The 25325-nt window shown below is 32.9% G+C and overlaps 2 protein-coding genes across 2 annotated transcripts; both read right to left on the bottom strand.

Moving 5' to 3' along the window:
- Positions 1-1598: 1598 nt before the first annotated feature.
- On the bottom strand, positions 1599-20423 carry POLD1 (DNA polymerase delta). Its single transcript, NM_001251764.2, has 30 exons — positions 20123-20423; positions 19897-20007; positions 18900-19006; positions 18608-18767; positions 18110-18305; positions 17881-18016; positions 17662-17799; positions 17266-17343; positions 17038-17129; positions 16715-16781; positions 16552-16623; positions 15811-15897; positions 14711-14830; positions 14496-14594; positions 12252-12359; positions 11998-12093; positions 11814-11879; positions 6366-6422; positions 6141-6228; positions 5943-6022; positions 5535-5648; positions 4684-4798; positions 4445-4617; positions 4237-4308; positions 3535-3609; positions 3362-3451; positions 3124-3284; positions 2210-2283; positions 2019-2106; positions 1599-1697 (listed from the first exon to the last, which is right to left on the bottom strand). The coding sequence occupies exons 1-30, from the start codon at positions 20373-20375 to the stop codon at positions 1610-1612; spliced, it is 3261 nt and encodes a 1086-aa protein (NP_001238693.2). The 5' UTR covers positions 20376-20423; the 3' UTR covers positions 1599-1609.
- A 3540-nt stretch (positions 20424-23963) lies between these two features.
- On the bottom strand, positions 23964-24816 carry LOC100305801 (uncharacterized). Its single transcript, NM_001249951.2, has one exon. The coding sequence runs from the start codon at positions 24570-24572 to the stop codon at positions 24183-24185; it is 390 nt and encodes a 129-aa protein (NP_001236880.2). The 5' UTR covers positions 24573-24816; the 3' UTR covers positions 23964-24182.
- Positions 24817-25325: the final 509 nt, after the last annotated feature.

Here is a 25325-nt window from a genome sequence, read left to right as displayed (position 1 = left end):
CTAGGTAAACATCTATAATCCTCATCCCATTGACATATCCTTACATTATATAGTAAACCCTCATTTCGATATTCAAAAGACTGCTTTACATGAACTAAATCCTCGAATGATAATTTTTTAAATATCAAAGTTGCCGCTTGGAACCAGGTTGATGTCATCCGATAACTTGAAACTATCATTTGAGGATTCCACACAAATCTTTCAGTAAGCAAATTGTGGGCTTACTCTCACATTACAAATGTCGGGATTGTGTCCATTGGCTTTGGAGATCCGCGAGGTCAAATTATGTGTGAACTAGACCGTGCAAGAAATTAGGCTCTTTGCTACATGTATTTCCTTCCAGAGATATAAATACGGTCACAAGAGCTTGTCGTAGGTATCATCACCAGAGGTTTTCCTTCAGTTCCCAAAATTGGCAAATTTAATGATACCTACAATTGTAACATTTATTTACTTATATCAACCCCAGTAAACAGACTAGGAATGGTATATATATCAGGGTTCAGCAATACTCCCTCCTTTCTAAAATGATTGATGTTTAAGGTTTTTTCACACAAATCAATAATAACAATAAATAAGTTATTTATTGAAACAATTTTTACTGAAATATTCTTACTCTCTATAAAAACATTACTTGTAACTATTGGATGATTGATGGTAATGGTTGAAAATTTTATAGGAGTACTCAAATGTAATTTATTTGGGGCAAATTTGAAATAAAAGTTCTACTAATATATCTAACTGAACTGAAAACATTATACGATATAATTTTATTTTTTTTTAAATGAAAAGAATAAAACGTAGAGGTCCGCAAGGTGGAACCATGCATGCGAGCACATATATGTGCATGTGGATGTAAATACCTAAAAGTGTAGAATCTTAACAGAAATTTCGAATGATACTCAGATTTTAATCCAGTTATGATTTACCAAAAATTTATAAAGCCTAATTTTTTTTAATAAAATATTCGATAACTTCCTGAGATGAAAAGATAAATGTTCCAGCTGTTTGTATTGCAATTATTGGATATATTAATGGCTTTCATAAAAAAAATGGATATATTAATGGGTAAAATTCTAATACAGAACCTCAGAACAGATAATAATAGCAGAGAATTAAGGAAAACGAAAAGTTAGAATTCTGTATTATACTGAAAATCAGAAAATTACAAAGGAGAAGGTCTCCCTTGTCCCAAAGCTAAGCTCCTAAATAGAGCACCCCGTAGGTTCGTTCTCTCTATCCCAAGAAAACAGAAAAGACAGAATCAATCCTCCAAAGCTATCCATACGGATACTAAATAACGAAAAGGAAATTGCCCCTGATTCTCTCCCTCTCTCTCCTCTAACAAACTGCCCCTGATTCTCTCCCACTCTCTCCTCTAACAAACTGCCCCCTAGCTTATTCCTTTTCTACCCCTCATTTCTTTCTACGGGAATACACTAACAATTCCCTTGAGCCTTTCTTCATCTCATGAGCTAGAGGCTCCAAAGGTCCATTGAGAGTTTGGTGCCTATCAAATTCCTACAGGTCATGCATTGACTAAATCATTATGAAGATCAAAGACTAAAGGGGGAAGAAAATTTGAGAAAAAAAATGACCTTGGCAAAACTTAGAAGTTCCATCGGTCCAATTGCAATTTTGCTTCAGCCATATCTTTCTGTGCCTTTTTTCGTCGGTAAAAAATTGGACAATCCCGACTGCAACACAATAGTACATGATAAATCAGCAATAATGAACTAACAATGAGAAACCACAACTAAATTGCAAGTTCTTGTACGAAATCCACAAAAGCAGATGGGAAGACATGAGTAAGAAGAAACCAAGGCATCACGATAATTTGGTGCATGTTATGCCAGGACAGTAAACTAGCCCGGGGAGAAGGGGATAAAACCACCGTAACTCCACGATGTGATTAATTAATACTGTAAAGTTGTGCCTCTTAAAACCAAAAATCTGAGAACTCTAGCCCCCCAAGCAATCAATCCTCAATGATATAATATTTCACTAAATGAACATACCTTGTGCAGAGAACATCCTGATGAAGTGAACCTTGGCACTCCTGACACTGTGTCCACAACCTCCCAAAAAGCATCTCCAGCTCAGACACTGCAGCCACACCACCACTTGTTTTATCCAATAAAACACAGCTGGAACCATGCAGTACAACAAAATGATTGGAAATTTAACAGAGAGCTCAAGAGATGCCTACCTTGAGATACTGTTTTACAGTAAAGCTCAGCCTCCCTTCCTTTGCAATGTGAACAGAGAGTGTGATGACCATTGCTGAACCAAATGCAACAAAAATAGTATTGTTAGGCCTTTGTATAACTGACATATACTTGTGTATCATAATACATACAAATAATGTCTTAAAAAACAAGACCTGAGTATTATCAGGTATATTACTAGTGGAAATATAAGTTGACACCTATATGTGCAAACTGCAAAAATTTTCATCTCCATCACTAGACAACAGTTAGTCACTTAGTCTTATGATCCATATAACACCAGAAGAATCTTGTTTTCCTGTTAAGGCTCAAGATAAAACCATAATAAATACTCCAGGAAACTCACACCAAGATTTCAAGATCTCATAACAGAACACCGATCAATGGCACCTCCTGTGCAAAATGCTATCTCACAGGTAGTATCTACAGAAACATTATTGAAAAGTAGGGAGAAAAATTTATAGAGGATATGAAATTCAATAAATCAACTATGCTTTGACACAGAGATGCCCAAAAGTTCTCACAATCTCTGAAGGAGTTTGGCCCCTATTATATACGTGCTATTTTTTGGTGGAGTCTTACGTTCACTTCCATAAAGCACATTTCTTCTTAAAGTTGGTAACTTGAAAGGTTCATAATAATTCCATAATATAGTGCTGGACTATGTTTCTTATACATTTCAAGTTAATAGAAAATCTCTCAAATATGCAACCCAGCTATTGAAAAAGTTAGCATATGCATAAATGTTAATTCTTTGTAATTCCCGTGGGTCTTTTCTTTACAAAAATATAATGAAGCAAACACAAAAAAAGGGAATGCATAAAAGTAAATCAACCAGGAAAATCTTAGAGCCTCAAGCAAGACAGCACTATTAAAAGAGAATAAAAATTCATACCCAAGTAAAGCTTTACAACCAATGCAGGTAAGCTGTTTCTTAGCAAATTTCAATATGCCACTGTTTGCCGGAGTAGAAATAGAAATAGATCTTGTATGACTTCCATGGAGAAGTTCTTTGCTAGCATTCTTCAGAATTGGCTCAAAAATTCTCATAATTGGCTGCAATATGAATGAAGCTAATAAAGAACAGTAAACATTAGAGAAATCCAAAACATCCAATAAAGTCATAAACCAACCTTGCTAATTTGATTCTCAAGATAGTACTGAGGATCTATTGGTATGTTGTTCTCTAGAACATAGATAGGATCCTCTGATTTCTCGTATGCCTGATTTATTACACATTAATCTACAGAAAATCTAAACAGATGTTTAAAAACATTTTTAAAAAAAAGAGGGGGTTATGTATTACCTTAGCACCTTTTGCAGCTTTAATAATAACATATGGTACTCTATCTCCAACATTTGGAGCAGTGGCAGCATCTCTCTGTCAATTACAAAATCAAATAAAATATATTTATGGGCCAAAGAACTGAGGCATGACAAGCTCAATAAACCTAAAACAACAAATACATATCTTAAGAGCAGTAACAATACTGTATAGTTCCACAAATAACTTCCCAGATATTAGAAACATCAACTTACAGGACCTGAGAAAAGACATATAGGAGTATACTTGGTGTAACTCTTTCTTCTCTTTGTCATGTTGCGAGTCTAACTATAGTTGGTAGTTAGACTGATATTAGTTAGACAGTTAGTTAGGACAGCTGTTTGACAGCTGTCACTAACTCAAGTTAGTTGACAGTTACATAACTGTAACTGTTATATAAACTGTATTGTAATCAGTTTCTCTTTGGGTTGAATACAATAGTCTTTCACCTCAATTTAGTTCTCTCTCAGATTTACTTTCAGATTCGTTTAAGACCTTGCAGAATGACAGTGTCTAGATTAAAAATAATTCATGGTTTTTTCTAATATATGGTTGCATGTTTTGGCACATATAGATCATATACTATAACTGACTTGTTTTTTCTTCTGCCAATAGAATCTCATTTTTCCAAAAACTAAAATGAGCAAAAAAGAAACCACCAATGCATTTGATTATCTAGCCAACCTTGCGCATCCTTTCAGCAAGTTCAACATGAGCTGCCTTTACTTCATAATCATCTCCTGTCTTCGTTAAACCCTACTAAAGCAAGCATGTTAGTGCCAAGCTCAAAGGAATTGTTTTGGTAGTGCACATCAAATATCTGAATTTTCCACAAAAAGCAAATAGCTATAAAAGCCCATTAGGTGGTCTGTAGATTCAATAGAATTCCCACCTTTGTAATAACTAGAAGTGATAAGTCCATACGATTCATGAGAAGATCTGAAATTGCATTCTTGACATACTGGACTGCCCCAGGAATGTCCCTGTCAATCAATATTTTGTGAAGGCAATCGTTCACCAGGTTTTTTACCAATAAACAATTGTCTCTTCGAACTGTTTCAATACCTGCTCAATGCAAATTTAGTTTCAGAGGCACTTCAACAAAGCAACAAGGTAAAGAGTAATGTTTACCTTTAGTGTCCATTTTGTCAAAGTTGTCTGGTTTTGTCCAAAACAATCCAGCATATCTCTTCTTGCTAATCAAGAGATATGGATAGTAAACCTTCTCAAATTCTAGTTTGATGGGCTTCACAATCAAAATGACAATGAATACGAAAGGAAAAATCAAAATAAAAAAATAAAATAATAAATTAACTTCAAACACACTTAAACAAGAATGAAGTCTCAAGCAAATCTAAGTTGAGAATTTCTCTTATATTTTGTTAATTGGTTGATAGAACTAAGTTTTGAGATGCTGAAGCTGAAACTTGAAAAATATGCAGACCAAGACCATAACTGTATCAACATCTAATGTTACACATTGATGCAAGTTCCTGAAGTACAAAGACCACTACAGTGTTGCTCCTCATCTCTTTGTACACTACCATTAGACTAGCTTGCAAATTTTGTAAAGTTGTAATTACTGTGTATATGAATAAATAACATCCTAATTGCTGAATCTGAACTATTTGAAAAGCTATGTAAATTGTTGTTGCGTATTTGAAATAGGGATTGGAATAATCAAATAGAGAATATTTTTTTGCAAGCCATGGGGGGGCTCATCTTTATTGAATTCTTATGTTAACAAAAAACAAAAGTCATTTAAGAATCAACCATTACTTCATTGTTTGGAGAAAATAAAAAAAGCAACATTTTGCCATATTATGAGTACAAGTGATCCATAAAAATCAATTGGCCTTTTCAAGAAAAAAAACGAAAAATGGTTTCAAGTTCAGGATTTCATCACTTTCACGGGCTATTATACAAGGGTCTCAAACTTACAATGACTAAAGAAAAAAATAAAACGCAAAATGAACTATTACTTTTGTGAAAGTTCCACTAATATATTCAGCAGCTTCTCTCCCCAAGTTCATAGCTTCTTCTACAGCAGAAACACCAAATTGTACCATGACTGAATCTGTGTCTCCATATATTACCTAGTAGCAAGAATGGCATTACTTTGTAAGTCATCTAGCTGATTGATTATGGTAGTAAAGCATGAAAATAAGATATGACTACATTAAATTTAGGAAAACAGATGCATAACTGCAAGTGTAAAATTTATTGGCAAGGATAGAAAGTTTTATATAGTTGGTTCAATGTTAAATTCCCCAGGCCAAAATGCAGGAATACGGACCAATAAAAACACCTAAGATAGCTTCACTGTCTAACCAATGAAACCTCATAGAGTATGACAAGCATCAAAACAAGAAAAATTCTAAATATTATACCTCGGCATTGTGTTCATAGCCATTAACTGTCGTAAATTTGTCTTCCACAATTTTTTTCGTGTGCTCGATCATTTGTCGACCTTTACAAGGCATCCAGTCAACATAACAATAAGAACTCAATGGAGATGTTATTTCAATTCAACGAAATGATAATTTTAGAAATACACAGGAACACAGACTAAGAGAAGAAAGCAATACCATAGCTTGTTACACTCGATGATATCTCTAAACATGGTAACTGACCAATGGTAGCCCCTGTAAACCCATACACAGAATTGGCACTAATCTGACCAAAAGAAAATAGGAATGGAAAATGTTACCAAGAATTAGCAGTTATTAGTATGCAGTAGAGAGAACCGAACAACTATCAAAAGAGAAAAGGATAAGGAAAAAAGACATAAAACAATAACATGCACAGCTTACCTTCAGGGCTAGCTGTCTACCATCTAGCACTGCCTTCTCCAGGGGATCCTTGGCCTCCTGAAGTAGAAATATGGAGAGAAATCATGTACAGGTAGAGATAACATGTAGAATTCAGTTAGTAAATTTAGAATTAATCAAACACTACAGCTGACAGCTTTTTGACCGGAAAGGGGCATTTTTTTTTTATTTTCCATTTGGGGGTGGGTTTCAAATTAACTACTGAAGGGGGTAAGTCGTAACATGTGTTACAAGTTAGAAGTCGTAACACCTATTACAACTTAAAATATCTTTTTTAACAAAAGTGGTAAATAATTTTACGACTTCAGGATTAAATTTTATTTTACAACTTTAAAGTCGTAACCATTTTTTATTTCTTTTTGCTTGTATGACTTCAAAGTCGTAAAAGTTTTTTTTTGTTGTTGGTATTACGATTTCATAGTCGTAATATCCTTTTTTTCTAAAAAAAGTTATAGATGTTTTCGTAAAACATTTTTTTTTTATAAATTTTTTAATTTTTTTTATGGTTATTTTATTTTCTAATTTTTTAAAATTGTAAAAAAATTATTTATTTAATTACTAAATAAATAATTTTAATTTTACTTGTTAATAGTTTTATTTTATACAGTGTATATTTTTTATGGTTTTATTTAATGTTATATATTTTTTTAATGTTTTATTATTTAAAATATATTATATTTTTTTAATATTGTTTTACTTAAAATTTAAGTAATCTATTAATAAAAATAGATACTAAAATTTTAAAACAATTAAATTTAAAAACTAATGACATTTAAATGAAGATGACATGTTTTTAAAAAAAGAAAATTAATAATGAGATAATGTCCCACAACAAGTTCTTCTAGATATGCGTTGGAGTCTCTCGTGTTGTTGGACTGAATTTGCACGTGTCTGTCCTTTTGTTCTATGACCTCTACCTCCTCTTGTTCTAGGATGATCATGTGTAATTGTGTGTTGTTGTTGAAGAACATGATCACCATCGTTATTATCATCACCGTTACTGTTGGTATTGTTGTTCATCATCTTCCTCCTTATCTTCATGATAGGTAATGATGGACGATAACAAGAGCTCGACAATGGTAGATTATATGTAGACAATGAAGTATTGAAAGTGGTGCCAAACCTTTGTGATGGTCCATAAAAAACATTTGAGGTAGAAGGAATTTGAAATGAGTATTGAGACATATACGATGAGAATCCTAATAGTCGAAAATTTTGTTGACACCCATGAAATGCGTATTAAAAAGTCATTGATTGACATTGTACTTGTGATGGATGATGGTGGGACATATATCCAGAAACATGCACCAGAGATACACTGGGTTCAGCATATGATGGATGTTGGTGATGACCAAAATAATACTTTGAATTAAAATTTACAAAGCTAGAAATAATAATATCAATAATTTTTTAAAATTGTAAATTAAACTTACAACCTCGGTAGACAGTGTCCCCTTATGCGATATATATCGTCTAGTTCGGCGTATATACCATTGATACTCAACATCATTAATATCTCAACATCATCCACTATTGCAAAATATATGAGAATTTTGCCCGAACAATTGCTAATACTTCAACATTATTAATTAATGGCCTTATTTCTGATGTGTCATAAAGAGTCCACAAGAACTGCAACACATACATTATTATTGTCACATATTTAAGTTCAAATAGAAAATAGAAAAAAATACTTAACGCATCAAAATTAAGAAATGAACCTCATTCATATGTAGTCTATCAAATATGACGCGTTGGACGAGACCACCTTCGTGCAAGAAGAAATCCGAACCTTTCTTGTACTTCTTCCATGGATAGGTGATCTATCTTCGGGACAATACATTTAATGCGGTCTCACGCCCATGACTGTAGCAGCAACAAACATCCACCAATTTCCATTTGGTCAGGCTTCACAGCTCGATCTAGAGCTCGAAAAAGGGATGCTAATAATGTTGCATTCCAACTATAATGACTTATCTCAGTTAAATTTGATAATAAAAGGAGACACATAAAATGAACTCTTGCATTTGATATATCTGACATCAAACAATTGTCTATGAGCATCATGATATGAGCTCTAGCATGCTATGCAATGACAACATCAGATGCTGAAAATTGTGTCGCAATCAATTTAGATAAATCATTTTACCTTTTACATATTTATTAGGTGGAGTGTTCCCTAATAATGCCTGACAAACAACACGTACATCACCGGAGATGATACCAGTTACAGGCAATCCTTCAATCTTCAGGCCCAACTGTAGGGTCACATCTTGTAAAATTATGGTTGTCTCTCCATGTGGAAAATGAAATGTGAGTCTCGGTTCTCCAACGTTCAATCAATACACTAACCAAATGTTGGTTAATATCAACTTTTTCGACATTTATAACATGACCGAAACTAGCTAAAGTGATTAGGTTTTTTACACAATTATCAATCCGATCCAAGGGTGTAAGAGTCCAGACAGAATTATACCTCGGATGAATCATTCTCTCTTGGTCTTCCCACACTTGATTCGAAATATGGTTGTCTTGTAAGCGCAACAATGAGCCATCAATTGGTCCAGGTTGTGCATGTGTCATTGGTTCACAATGGAGAAAACAAGAAATGGATAAAAGGATGAAAATAACAATGAAAAAGAATGAAAGTGCAACTATCGTAGATCGATGCTATTTATAAAAGTTACCTCATGAAAATGCTTGACACAAGTATTGGTTTTTTACCAAAGTGAAGCCTTCCAATAACTTAACTTGTATAAAGCCAATATGTATCACATGGAGTCCAATATACACAATACCACACTATTCATGGGTTTGATATTTCAACTTGATTAGACCCCACACACTTAATGGTTTTAGTGGCCCGTGATGAGAAGTTATTATTTACTAGCTTTGTACAACTTGTGGTCTTTCACCCAACTATATTTCTGCCAAAATTCCACGAGTATGGTACATCCTTTCATGTAAGAGACCCTATACAATATTCATGCATGCTTTACGTGTACAAGATTTCACGAGCACGATGATATTTACTAGCATGTGCATCCTTCTTGCACAAAACTTTTCTTTTATACTATTCATGCATGTGCATGCTTCACGAGTGCAGGCTATTCAAGCGTACAAAGTTTTTATGATATTCAGCAGGCTGTTCTGAAACTAGCATGTGCATACATTAACTAGACAGCATGAGAATCATAAAAGGAAGGCTTATGCATGCTTCACGAGTGCATTAAGATGTTGTTTTCTGCAGTTTGATTGAACAATACACTGCATTATTTCAACTTCTTTAAAAAGACCAATTTTTTTTTAAACTCCTGATCAAATGCATTGAAAAGGCCAAAATGCACTGTATTGAACAATACATTGCATTTTTTCTACATTTTACAAGATGTGGTTCTACAGTTGGGCCTGAAGATTGATGGATTGCCTGATATCATCACCAGTGATGTACGTGTTGCTTGTCAGACATTACTACGGAACACTCCACCTGATAAGTATGTAAAAGGTAAAATGATTTATCTAAGCTGATTGTGACACATTTTTCAGCAACTTCCCGTCGATGTTGATGTTGTCATTGCATAGAATGCTAGAGCTCATATCATGATGCTCATAGGCGGCTGTTTGATGTCAAATACATTGGTGCAAGAGTTCATTTTATGTGTCTCCTTTTATTATCAAATTTGACTGAGGCAGGTCATTACAGTTGGGGTGGAGCAACATTAACATCTCTTTTTCAAGTTCTAAATCAGGCTGTAAAGCCTAACCAAACAAAAATCGATGGATGTTTGTTGCTGCTACAGTCATGGGTGTGGGACCACCTTAAAACATTAAATGTATTATCTCAAAGATAGATCACCTATCCATGGAAGAAGTAGAAGAAGAACTCGGATTTCCTCTTACACCAAGATGGTCTCGTCCAACGACCCAAACAAACATTCCCACCAATTCAGTCAAATTGGTACCATCATATTTGATAGACTACATATGAATGAGGTTTATTTCTTAATTTTGATGCGTTAAGTATTTTTTTATTTCCTATTCGAACTTAAATATGTGACAATAATAATAATGTATATGTTGCAATTCTTATGGACTCCTTATAACACACCAGAAATAAGACCATTAATTAATAATGTTGAGATATCAATGATTGTTCGGGCAAAAATCTCTCTCTCATATGTTTTGCAATAGTAGAATGACATCCAACAGACAAGATCATCACACAATTTGAACTGCAACAAATTATTCACCCACCAAACCTAGATTAACTCCATGACATAGATATAAGAGAGAGAACAAATATTTTTTTGCCTCACCACCATCGTCACTGGATTGCCAAATGAAATCATTGAAATGATTATATCGTTCACGATGAAATGGACCGAGGTATTTTGCATGAAAATTCAGAATACATGCAATGGTATATATGTTGAACTATAGACAATATATGTCGCATGAGGGGACACTGTCTACTGAGGTTGTAAGTTTAATTTACACTTTTAAAAAATTATTGATATTATTATTCATTATTATTTCTAACTTTGTAAATCTTAATTTATAGTATTATCCTAATCATTACCAACATCAATCATATGTTTAACCCAATGTACCTCCCGTGTATGTTTCTGGATATATGTCTCAACATCATCCATCACAAGCATAATATCAATTAGTGACCTCCTCTGGATACGTGTCTCATGGATGTCAACAAAATTTTCAACTATTAGGATTCTCATCATATATATCTCAATACTCATTTTAAGTTCTTTCTACCTCAAATGTTTTTCTATGGACCCTCACAAAGGTTTGATACCACTTTCAACAATCCATCATCTACATATAATCTAGCACCATCGAGCTCTTGTTATCGTCCATCATTACCTACTCAAATGCTTGACATAAGTCATGAAAATGAGGAGGAAGATGATGATAACAACAATACCAACAATAACGATGATGATCACAACGGTGGTGAACATATTCTTCAACAACACACAATTACACGTGATCATAGTAGAACAAGAGAACAACAAACACATGCAAATCCAGTCCAATAACACGAGACTTCGACCAAAAAAAGGTATTACAACTTTGAAGTCATAATACCAAAAAAATAAAAACTTTTAAGACTTTGAAGTCTTAAGAGCAGACAAAAAAATCGGTTACGACTTTACAGTTGTAAAAAGAAAAATTAAAAATGAAGTTGTAAAATTATTTACGACTTCAATTAAAAAAAATTTAAAGTCATAAAAGGTGTTATGACTTCTAACTCAGAAGTCGTAACACCTACTACAACTTACCTCCTTTTGGTGGTTAATTTGAAACTCACCCCCAAATGAAAAATACAAAAAAAATGCCCCTTTCCGGTCAAATAGCCGTACAATAATCTAAATCCAAAGTCAATTTTCACAACAAGTACAGAAAGGATACCTTTAAGTCTGCTTTTGCCCTTTTACGGGCTGTTAATAGCTCTTCAAGTATTTCAGGAAGTATTCCCTAAATTTATTCTCGTTACATCAGTGCCTCGACTTCATATAAGCATTAAACTCTAAAATGAATTCAGCATAGAGCCTTAAAGGAAAAAAAGAACTAGTAAGTTTTGCAAGCAAAATACCTTCTGCAAATTTGATTTAACAAATGTTTCACCAGATGGAGTTCTGTTCACAGACTCTGGAGGTATGTTGAGCTTGCGAGCATCTTCAGGGATCACCTTAACAAACAGTAAAAACAAAAACAAAATTATCTACCAGTTGTTACTCCATACGAATTGAACTAATCTGATGAATAAAGTAGTACTCATAATTTTTTATAAAGAAAAAACAAAACTTAAGCTCAAGGAAAAACTAATAAAAAAAATGAAATATTTACCAGAGTGCAATAACATAAGTTATAGGCCATCATAATAGATGGATACAAGGATGCAAAATCTAAAGTAGCAATTGGTTTTTCATAAAATCCAGCCCTTGCCTCCAATACCTGCAAGTTGTAAAGTTCAAAAATCATGCATCAAAAGGAGACAGCTCGACAACTGAAACATTAACTCCAAAAGACAAATATAGGAAAAGGTGTAGCACATTAACTTCAAGAGGACCAAGAGGGCATAATAATAAGTATTTAAGAACAACTACAAAGTCAGAATGCATAAAATCCTTGTTTACAGGCTTGAATTAGCAGTGCATAACATATGGACACTTTAACAACAGGAATTTCTATCATTAGATAATTTCCTAATTGGTTTGAGAAAACACTTTTTCATTTTCCGTTTTCACAAATAATTAAAAATATCATGTTATTTTCACTTTGTTTAATGTTTTCAAAATTTATACAAGAAATAGTGAAAACAGTTGTTTTCATTGTTTCCACAAATCTTTGAAAACAGGAAATAAAAAAAAAAGTAGAATACATTTTCTCAAATCAAACAGGCCTAACATGCTGTTAGAGATTCCCAAACATCAATAGTTATTAGTTACTAGTTAGAGTAAAGTATCAATGGTTAGAAAATTCGTTAGTTAGTTAGTTAGAGAGAATGGAAGGACAGGGGGTTTAGCTTAATCATGGTGGCATTCTGTTTTGTATCAATTGAGAACTGAGCTTTATCTCTGATGTAGTAGAAATGGGAAAGAGATTCCCAAACATCAATAGTTACTAGTTAGAGAGTAAAGTATCAATGGTTAGAAAATCCATTAGTTAGTTGGTTAGAGAGAGTGGAAGGACAGGGGGTTTAGCTTAATCATGGTGGCATTCTGTTTTGTATCAATTGAGAACTGAGCTTTATCTCTAATGTAGTAGAAATAGGAAACCCTTGTGAACGGGATACCCTTGGAGGAGATCTTTCTCCTTCAATTTATTTTTCAATCAAGAAATAAAATCATTTTATTGTGAATAGAATAAATCTCACTGTATATTTGTCATTATTAGGATAGAGCTATTTTTTCTCTATATTCCCTAAATAAAAAAGGCAATGCTAGGTGGCACAATTGTCATTCTTTGTTCCGACTTTAAAGTGTAAATACAGTATCCACATTTCTATCTAACCAAAAAAATTATACATTGACGAAAGTGATTGTTTCATGAATATAGACAAGAAAACTATGGAAAGCATGGTTGGTAAACTTGAAGTTGACTCGTAAACTCGGACAAGTTCAGGTTGAGAAATCACGCTAACTCACTCAGAGGCTAGGAGCTCTTCAAACTCAACTTAACTCAGGCATGATCAGTCAAATTCAGGTAAGGTAGAGTAGCAATTTCACTCCCTATGCGAGTTAGTGTGCGCTGTATTAAATATCACAAAAATGTCCAAAATGGAGTTGTTTCATTAGGGTTTGTCCACCCTTTTGTTTTGTGTTCCACAAGCTTTGCTTCTCCTTGCTCCACGAACATCAAAAACTCAAAAAAAATCTCCTCACTTCCACTGACCTGTATTTTTCCAACAAGTTCGGTTGCTCTGTAAGCCTCCACCAAGAGATCTGCAATGAACACATCCATGTTGTGCAACCTTAGATGACCACATCAGTTACGCTGACCTCTGGGCTAAAACTGACACTGAAAACAAGGTATCAACAATCCCATTCGGCCATTCCCATTTGTTCTGTCACAAGGTTCAAGCCCTTGTTCATTTGATCCTCTTGGATAATTGGATTCTAGTGATTTGTCTATTTCTTGTTTCATAGATTTGATTTTATGGTAATCTATTTTGTTTGGATATGTGATTAGGTATTTTAATATTATTTTAATGTTAGGTAATGTCTTAGAGTTTACAACCCTCCACAAGTTTACGTAAGCTCTCAAATTTAACAACCTTGATGCAAAGCAATCTTGGAGTAAAGAACTGTAGATGATATGAGCCTTTCAATTTCTAATTCCCTTCATTCATGAGTAAATTCAATATATAATCTAATTTGTCGAGACGAAATATAAATAAAACTCTCATAAAATACAAGGCATATAATAGTTGTATGACTAGTTAGCTAATACAATATATTTCATTTCATATTTGAAGATCCATACACATGCAAACATGCATGTACATACATTGAAAGTGGAAAGAATCTATGAATAAATGCCAATTAACCATTTAAAATAGTGAATATGAAAAGAAAAGAATGAACTTACAGTGGCACCTTCAAATGTTCCTTGTTCAGACCCAGCCTGTTTGGCATTAGGAATGACCAGATTCTTCTGCCTTGCCTTCCTAAGAAGTTGAGAAAGTACCTGGAAAGGAAGAAAAAAGAAAACAAGCAATTACTGCTACAAATTCAATGAGTCAATCATCTTCTGCATTTCTATTTTCTAATGATTGATAAGAGAAAAGGAACTTCAATGCTTACCTTAATGCTTTGGCCTCTGGAAAGTAGAAAAGAAATTGGGACACCTGTTACTCGAGCCATCTCCACATAATTGTAAATGAACATCAATTTATCCAAAAGCCGCTGAGGGAGATATGCATCCTGCATTTAGACAAGCAAACTATGAATTTTGAATGGTCAATTTATTTCACTTAGTTTTTTTCAGATGTAATATACCCATCACAGAAATGGCATGGTTTTCAATAACCAGCCTTTCAATCCAGAGAAGGTCATGGATGAGGCCTTATTCCACACTTGGTCCTGGCTTAAGTGTGTGGAGAAGGGCTTTCAATTGCATTTTAATTTCTGGTCAACTAACTTGAAGGATGCCTTCTCTTAGAGGGGCTGGGTTTTTATCGTATTCTGTCCTGTCTCTCGATTCTTCCTAGTGGGGTTTAGGCTTTTTATGTCTTGTTTTTATAATTGTATTTTCAGTACACCTAGTACTGAATTTCATATATAATACATTGATTTTTGCTGTGCAAAAAAAAAAATATACCCATAATGGATTCACCATATCTAATATGCAACACTTTAATAGGTTAAAGAACCACAAGCAGTACAACTTTTTAAATCTAAATGCATTAAGTATTTTAGGTTCAAAAATTATTGAACTTATTATATTAGCATTGAGAAAAACATATTTGAGCAAATTTTGTCAGATTGTTAGGTGATCTTGAAAAACTAAGGACTCATAAAAAGATAGCAGAAATGGTCAATAAAATGAACTGGCTAAAAATTCTCTTGCTTCATTTCATAAAAATAGATGAAACAGAGCCTTTTTCACAACTTCATGACAGAAGCCAAGGGCCACCAAATAACATGGTAAATCCTTTCCTAACAGAGGTATTTCATAAAACTAACAAACAATGCAAACCAAAAATGTTGTGCTTATCAGTCACATCATGATTTTCATCATCAATCGAGACTTCCAAACTAGTTATTGTTAACTACTAGTTTATCTCTGTAAAGTTTACCAGCCAATGAGAACCTGATAAAAAAATGAAAAGACTGGACAATAATCATTTACATGAAATGTAGCAACAAAGAGCATCCCAAGACAAAAGAACCAGAAGACAAACCTTCAAACAATACACAGCAAGGCGCCTCCTAGTTTCTGCATTTCCATTCTGAAGATCGGATATAATTGAATGATGAACATCCTCTTTCTGCAGCATACAAATATGCAGTGACTAAGCCAATAAATTGACATGCATTATAACTTTCAACAACAAAGATGAGATTCCGGCCAAAAGAAGCTGTTTAGAAAATGGTAGGCATATAAATAGGTTACAAATGGAGAAGAGGTGCATAGACACACATACAAACATACAGACAGCAAATAAAATGACCAATTGAAATGTATATCTGTCAAATTGCAATTCAATTGACATGACCAATGCTTACATTAAATCATGAGTTTATGCATGTAAATCTGCGACTACATCTATGATTATAAATAGATAAATATCTTTTATATATATATATATATATATATATATATATATATATAAAGATGTGTTAATTGTACTTTTCAACCATGATTTAAGTTCCATTAACAGTTCCCACTTCTCACATGTATTTGAAACAGAAAATAAAGGAATAAAGAAAGATAAAAGGGTGACCCAGTGTAAGAGGTTCCCACCTAATGGGATCTAAGGAGGGTAGATGTACACAACCTTATACCCCAAGCAGAGAAGCTTTCCAGGATTTGAACTCATCTCCTCCAAGACACAAGGCAAGTAACCTTACCATTGTGTCCAGGCACACAAAATAAAGGGGGAAAATAATTGCTTGAAATTATGTCAAAAGAATGACTTTACCTGCTCAGAAAGGAAGTGTGATGACACAGAATTCAGTGAATAAGAACTTAATTTGTAGTCTCTTTGCATAACCTGTAAATGAGAACATAACAAATAAACCTATAAAGCAATAAACTCAGTGTCCAAGCAAAAAGTAATTAAAACAAAACAATATTGACAGAACCTGGAGTAAATCAAACTGAACTCTCCCTTCTACTGCAACTTCTTTACTTTCCCTGGTTCCGTACTGCCTACAAAACCGTCAAGTATCAATAAGGTAGAATGATAGAAAAGTCAGAAAATAAAAGCATAAACAAAGTAATTCCAAAACTCAGAAAATGTTAAGGATATAGAATGCAGGATTTACTTTAGAAACCAAGTTTCTATTTTCATTAAAGTTGATGAAGCTATACAAAACCTACAGACCGACCAGAATACCAGAATTCAACTAATACAAAAAATAATGAGAGAAAACATGTACATAACAGAAGACTATATCTCTTTTACCTTGATGAGAAAGTTGTATCCTTTACTCGAACTCTACTGTTCCTGATACGACCCAGAATTGGAAATTCTGCTATCTTCAGGTTCAAAGCTCTCTGAAAACAAGGCAATAACAAATTAAATTATATTAGAACAGGAACCGCAACAACTTGCACACAACCTTTTTTTAATAACAAAACGTTACAGCTATCAACTCTAAGTGTACTTTTTAATTTCAAAGTCAAATCACACCTCAATAAGATATGGCAAGTCAAATTTGCAAATGTTGTATCCAATAATAATATCAGGGTCCACTTCACGAATAAAATCCTGCAATTAAAAAACCGCGTCCATCAAACTATAAGAGCGTAATAGAGAAAGGATTGTAATTCATTCAACAGTTACATTATCAAATTGACTCGTATTCAAGTTTAAGAAACAAATGATATAATAGCATTAACCATTGATAAAGTTGTAAGAACTACAAAACATCATACTATGTGACAAAACATACATGATGTCAGATACTTAACTAGCATATCTAAAAATATAGTTTATTTAGGCAGACTGGCGAATCAAATTTGGGGGTTTTATTGAAATTCTTATGCTTAATAAGTATAAACATGGTTAGACACACAATGGAATTACCCTCCAAGCCAGCAGGACTTCTCTTTCTGTTTCAAATGGCATCACATCAACACCAACGATAGGAGAACATGATTTAAGGGTCATCACATTACGAATAAATGGCTGGTCTTCTCCTTGTAAAGTAACCAAATTAGCAATCTGTAAGAAAAGAGAATTTTCAGTTCAAAAACAATAACATTGTGCTTGAATTTGCAGGTGAGAAAAGAGAGGACAGTGGACCTGGATAACAGGATCATGGGTAGGCTCAGGAAAATGACCTTTACGACCAGCACACTCGATGTCAAAACTCAAAATGCGAAACGGAGCCATCTTTGAATATTCCCCTTCTGGAGCATGACTAATCAATTCAGAATACCTATAACAATGTTAAGGGGAGAACAAAAAAATCTAAAGATTTTGTTATTCCCATAACTGTTTTATACAGATATTATCACATGAAAGAGGATACAAGCAATCAAACTCTAACTGGCAGTAAGACAAGCTTTTCGCTGTTTTCTTATATTTTCCGGCAGGAATCTCAATCCAATTTCCACCAACTATGTTACAATCAATCATGAAGCGAAGGGCAAAAAGTACATTGCTTTCATAAGTCAAGAAGCTCTTCATTCCCAGACCATCAAGTTGAATACCCCTATCAAGAATACCTGCCAAGTTTTGAAATATTAGCAAAAAACGTTGATGCATGAGTGAATTACTGTTGAGAAAGACAACTGTCCTAACAAAAAATGCAAGCATACTAGTGTCAAGATGCATGAAACTAAAATTTGACACTTAACCAACCCAAAGTGTATAACATGGCCATACTATGACAATATCAAAAGTACAGCCAACGAGAACCAAAAACGTAGCTTAAACATCACTCAAGTAATTCTGCACTTCTCTGAGTTTTGATAAGATAATTCATATATTGGGAAATAGAATGTATACAGAGAGTATCTAAGTTTACCACGGCAGCTGGCAACCATTGTTGGGAGTGCAACTACAATTTTGAGAAAGGGTTGGGAATTGGATTGCTGATAGTACATAATACTCCTTCTCTGCACCATTTCAATACGGCGAACGAATTTTCCCACATTACTGTTTCTATTGGCTTCTCTCATCCTTCCCTGAACCATCACAGGACACAAAAGCAACTAAATTAAAGCAGTTCGTAAGTTACAAAAAAAAAATGAAGCTTGTTCCCTTTTCTAGATTAAAACTGGAAAAAGAAAAGTATTTTCAGGTTCTAAACTAGATACCTCGAGAGTTTGATGAAAATGGGAGATATCATCTGGACCCATTCCAGGAGGGCAACAGATGTAGAAATATGGTTCAAACCCATGAACATTGCAACAAACACTGTGTCCTGACAAACAAACAAATATGTTTATTATATAATTCTTATAAGGCACTGCATGGTTGACTTGAGAACCATAATCATAAGTACAAGTACAATGATAATCATATATAATATTTATTTTTACACCAACTTTTTCAAATACTGGTTTTATTAAAAGAGATTATTTCTGGGCACTTAAATTCATACATGTAATGTAATTGGAAAATCATAACATGAACTATGTAAGAAGGCAACTGAGTATTCAAGAAAGTAAAATCCAAGTATGATGTTGGGTTTGATTTCAGCTAATACAAAATATATTCAGCACAAGTTTGTCAGAGCATCAGTTTTCCCTTTTCTGAAGCATTGGTCACTTCATATCTGGACTCAAACAAACCAGATGTGTAGGTTGATAAATCTTAATTTGGCAACCGAAAGACCAAACAAACCTGAATAAGTTTGGTTTCCTTTGCGTAAATATAGTTTGGTTCAGTTTTCAGTTATGAAACCAGACTGAAATTGTGTAGTTAGCCATATAGTCATATATAGCCTACAATTTACATATTTATAGATTATTAGTTTTCTACTAATGTATGAAACTTTTTACATTAATTTGTTCTTTCTATCTATTGACTATGCTTTTAATAAGATTTTCGGGGCAAATTTGTTGATGAGTAGATCACATAAAAAAACAAAAGGTTTAATCCACTCCTCCAATTAAAAGCAAACTGACTGGTTTGGTGAGGACAGGTTTCCCCCTCAAACTGACCAAACCAAACTTCAAACACTTCTAATATAAACAACACTTGACTTACTGATAGTAAACCAACAACAGAAACCCTCAAATGCATCGTCAACTACTGGTGTCTATGCAGCCAAATTTTGTAGTATAGAAGAAAACAAAAACACGATCAAACCTTCCTTAGTAACTCCAAATATTCTGATAATGGCGACAGGTCCAGACGAGTTCGGCAGCAACTCCCTGTGACTCTCTGCAATCACGTAATCAATCTCTAGCTGCTGAAAAACTAAAAGCCAAAAACAGAAACACAGAACACAAATCAATCAAATTTCAATAACAAGAGCTAAAAACAAAACCCTAGCACCAAAGAAAAGGGGAAATAATTAACGGAAAACACTCACGGACGCTACGAGATTGGGCGACGTAGCCGGCGGAGAGAGGAGGACGTGTCCACTTGGAGAGGCGGTTGGCGAGGGCCTGGCGCTGCTCAATGTCGCGGAGAATGAGGGATTCTTCGTCCTCGGAGACGAGGGTTTCGTTTATGAACACGTCTTCGTCCATGAACTCTTCTTCCTGAGTCATTAGGGCTTGCTTCGCCGGCGGAGGTTGGGACGGAGGCGGCGGCGCGCGCTTCCGGGAGGCGTTGTTGCTCATCGGAATTGGGAGGGAGAGACAGCGGAGAGTGTGGAGTGGGAGGGTAATGAGTTCCCGCCACTTTTTGTTGGGGAGTTGTTGCGCGGTGAGATTTTCCCGCTTGCGAGGCACGTGACTCTCACGTGATTAGGATTTTTGGAATCGGAACCCCCAAAAAAATTCGAATAATCAATATAATTCCTTGAATTAGAAATTGGTCAGGCTAATAAAATATGTCCGTATAATTAAAGAAATTCATCACGTGAATTTTTTTTAATGAAAAAAAGTTTGTGGATCAATGGATAAAGAGTTGTCCATTGATTTATGGTCTTTTTTATAAATATTTATAAGAAAAATAAATTAAATTTTTTTATAAACTAAAATTAACTTATATATAAACTAATTTATAAAAAAATTCTAAATATACATTTTACCTTCATAAAGGGGCAGAAACGGATAAAAAATGGTCTGGACGATAAAATGATTTTTTTACTTAAAATATTTGCTATAGATTTATTATTTTCAAGTACATGTAATATGATACGTTTATAGATTTACACATATTAAAACAATCATAATTAATAAGATTTTGAATAAATAAACGATAATACCTAGACGATTCAAATAAGTATAACAAATACAATTTAGTGATTTTTAAAATTATAAGAGTCAATTCTTTAATTTCGAAACTAGTTTAGATATGAAATTCTTTAAAGGAGGGAAATATCCAAAATCTTTTTTTCATCCCAGATAAAAATATCTATAATAAATTTTATGGTTATTTCAAATGAAGATATTTCATTAATTTCTTAAAATAGAATATAAATTATAATTCCTTCCCAAAAGATAATAATCAACGCACATAATTACAAAATATGATCCTTAACCTTGTAATATCATTAACATCAATTAATAACACAACTTAGCAATGCATCATACCTGGTTATAATTAAATATATATATATATATGATTAGTTAAATGCAAGACACAGACCCATTGAAACACAATTCGGAAAGCAAGTTCAAGGTATCCCTATACATTTACATATATACATACGTAAAGGATTGGAATTATTATTTTTTTGTAGCGTTTTATTTAACCACTGTCACCCAATTAAATACTTTTGCTTATGAATATAAAAATGTTCTAATATAAACCAAAGCACTGAAATATATACCCCTCTCTCTCTATATATATGTGCGGTGTAATAACTTCAGAGGAAACGAATTCCGTTACGTGTAATTACAATTAAAATCCTTTTAGTGAATCTCAAAAGGAGTTGAGGCCATTACATATAAAATCAAGAAACTCCACACCATATTTTCCTCCCAGGTTATCAACTCGTGAACAAGAAAAGCAATAAGCATCTTGCGAGCATACCATCAATTAAAAATCACCACAATAACTTAGACATTGAAGTTATGCCTAACGAATTCTTGATGAAATTTATTGAAATACTCAAGAATACAAAAGCATATTCTTTAAGAGTCATGGCATGAAAGTTTTAAAAATAGCTGTTTTACTTAATCCTTGAAGTAAGAAATTTGTGTTGGTTATTCTTCTTCTCTTCTACCAATTGCTTTATATCAAACGCGTCACTTTTATATTTTTCAAGATCTCTTTAATCTGGTTTGTATTTTATTATGAGTTGAGATTACTTTGACTAATTTGATTTGTTTAGGTAAAATGTAACTTTTTTTTTGCAAAATTTTATTTGGTTCTAAATACTGATTGAATTTGTTGTTGTTGGAACTATTTGTCTTCTTTGTATCCTTCATCTTTTCATATTTTTCCCTCTTAATTATGTTAATGATCGAGGAGTATAGATTCTATAAGGAACACATCTTTCATAGAAGAAACATGAAGTGTCAGTCAACTTGCTCCAACACGAAAGAAATGATTCTTTAATCTAAGAATCCCACAAAATACCTCCGATCGGAGATCCTCTTAAGTTGTTCATCTTGAAATTGTAATTTCCTTTTGTTTGTTTTATTTTTTATTAACAAAAAAAAATCAGTTTTGTTAGTAGCACACATATTCATTGGTGATATTCTTTTCGCACAACATTAATTTAAAAAGAAATGTAGTATATTAATGCAGGGAGCTTTATTTATTAACTAAAGGTGTATAACTTTTTTAAAAAACTGTTTTGATAAAAAAAATAGGTGATTTTGTTACTGATTTTGTTGTAAGTTGTAACCAGAAAATAAAAGAAATAAATAAATTAATTTAGATTAGAAATATAAAATATTAAATAATTAATATTTTTACTGCATTAAAGAATTAATTTAGTAATATAACAAATTGTATTTAAGTGAATAGATAGTATAGAGTAATTATTAAAGTTCCTTTAAGTTAAAATTATTAAAAAAATATAAACTAAAAAGTAAAATCTATAATTTAATTATGTAAGAAATATTAAAATACTAAAATTTGTAATATATATAAAATAATTTCAACAAACTAAGATTAAATTAATTTACATAAAAGATATATTTAATGAATGGCGTGATTCTGTCAAAATGGCATGATAGGTTATAATTTTCTTAAGAGCGCGCATGCGTGCATCTGAGTTATTTAAAATTTCAAACATATTTTTGTTAGCAATTTGTGTAGAATTAACCGCTGAAAAATAGGTTCCATTACTGATTTATTTATCTTTATTTACCGTTAATAAAAATTAAAAATCTTATGTTAATCTTATCATAAAAAAATATTATCTTAATCTTAATTATAAAAGTAACATTCATTTCCATATTTCCATAATCAGTACAATTTACTGTGTACATTGAATTTAATTAGTGTAATGAAGCAATTAAACGAAACAATTCAAATAGTATATGCATTTAATTATAAATGCATATACTAGATATAATTGGAATTTAAATTGTTATTCATATATGGTTAGACTTTTATTATTATTATTATTATTATTATTATTATCAAAATACTGTTAAATTAAATTTATATTAATTTTCTATTAATATACTTAATTTTTTTAGTTCATATTAATATATTAAAATTTGATCTAACAAATCATAATTTAAATTAATCTAAATTAATTGATTTTCTGAAAAATATGTTTATAGTAATTTTATTCAAAAGGTAAAAATTACAAAAAAATAAATATTGATTACTCAATATGCAATTTTTGTAGATATACATATATGTAATTAACTGAAATATATAATTTGTACCAAAAAAATTGAAATTAATATATAATTAATAATAATTGTCTACAAATATATTTTTAGTTAAGCCGTTTTTTTCATTAATTTCCCGATTCAGGGATCAATGGCACAAAAACGTGCACATGTACGTCTCTATTTATGAAATAATTATGAACTCACGAAAAGTCATGTAACCACAAATCCATTTGTTTGTTTCTCACATATGTAATGGGGTTTGTAAAACGTTGTCCATAAACTTGGGTGCGTAAGGAAATACGTATCTGCTTAGTTTATTGGCAAATCTCAGAAGGGAGTGAAAAAACAAAAAATGAATAAAAAAATACTACAAAATCTGAGGCCAATGATTTTTTTTTTCAAATTTAATTTATATAAACAAACAAACAAAATCTGGAAGAGAAAGAGAGATGTTTCAATTCAACTCAATGAAAATATATCACGTCTATCTTCAATATTATTCATTCTTGCATTGTTGTACATAATGGGGGTATATCCATGCATGAAGATTGGTGAGGACTGGGGATATTGCTTCTAGTATAATAGGAAAAGAAGTGGGTGATTGCAAGAGCAAATTAATTTTGAATTGAAAGAACAAACCCACCAAAAGTAGAATCAAATTCCAATTTGATAAAGGGCTGACTAGGCCATTGACTTTGCCAATGGCATTTGACTCTGATGTGAAGCAAGAGATAACGTCCTATTTATACCATTATTATTTGCTTCCACATTTGCATCCCTAGGTGCACTTGCACCATCACGGCCACCGTCACCGCCACAGCCACCTCCAAACCCAAATCTACATCCACAACACCGCGAGAGAACTCGGTACAAGAATGTGAGAAGCCAAAAAGCCCAGGGTAGACAAATCAACGTGAACCCTAGAAGGGGCATCCAAGGTGGAACTTCTGACTCGGGAAAAACCATGTATTCCACAAGGCACCCTCCTCCAGCCAGGACGCAGATGAACAAGAAACACGCGGTGATCCATATGAAGCTGCGCCCATAACTCGGATCAGGCGCCAAAGGCATTTGTGTTTCGGAATGTGATCAAATATGTGATGCCCACATCAATGTTTCTTCTTTATCATCCTTCATTTTTAATGTTAACCAATGGGTTTAATTTTTATTTTTTTTTATGTAAGGAGATTGAGATATGATAAGGGTGAGGTTCTGTTTGGAGATGGGCTAAATTTTCAGATTTCTTGTTTTTGATGTATGTATGAGCTGTGAAAAGGCATCAAAATTGGAATATTTGTTCAGAAGTTGTTCTCCTAAAATGTGCTTAATGGAAAAACAAATTAACACGCACACAGAGAGGGAAAGAGAGAAAGAGAAAGCGAGCTCCGTTTATGGTGGATTGTACGTGTTAAGGGTTTGAGTTGGTTTGAATTTGATGCATGTTTGACGGAGTCTGTTGTAAATTAATTGAGTAACATATGGTGGTATGGATTATTAAAGTATATTTAATTTAAGAATAATAATGACAAACTATGAAGTGTATGACAAGTCTTGATGGATCATAAAATAAAATGCCTTGATGGATCATCAAGAATTATTGCAAATTAATATAAAAAATACAAATAACTGCCTTTTTATGTTTCAATTTTTTTTTTAGGAATTGATGATTCAACTTTTATAATATAATTATTGAATGGACGATTGATTTAGGCAATACATATTTAGTATTCTCCAGTAAGATCTTACGTGTGAGGCTGTGAATACATATATATGTTCATAATAAAAGAAAACTTTTATGATACATTATAATTTAAGCAATTACTT

This window comes from Glycine max, chromosome 4, assembly GCF_000004515.6.
Source record: "Glycine max cultivar Williams 82 chromosome 4, Glycine_max_v4.0, whole genome shotgun sequence".
Taxonomy (NCBI): domain Eukaryota; kingdom Viridiplantae; phylum Streptophyta; class Magnoliopsida; order Fabales; family Fabaceae; genus Glycine; species Glycine max.
The sequence above is the reverse complement of the archived record's forward strand: the minus strand, read 5'-3'. Positions and strand labels throughout refer to the sequence as shown.

Bases quoted from the DNA above. Each gene is read 5' to 3' on its own strand.
- POLD1 (NM_001251764.2), bottom strand. From the start codon at position 20,375: ATGAGCAACAACGCCTCCCGGAAGCGCGCGCCGCCGCCTCCGTCCCAA. The intron at 17,344-17,661 runs GTAATTCCATTG...TTTTAATTGCAG, and splicing joins AAGTCCTGCTGGCTTGGAGG to GATTTTATTCGTGAAGTGGA. The intron at 12,094-12,251 runs GTAAATATTTCA...CTGTTTGTTAAG, and splicing joins ACTTATGTTATTGCACTCTG to GTGATCCCTGAAGATGCTCG.
- LOC100305801 (NM_001249951.2), bottom strand. From the start codon at position 24,572: ATGCCTTTGGCGCCTGATCCGAGTTATGGGCGCAGCTTCATATGGATC.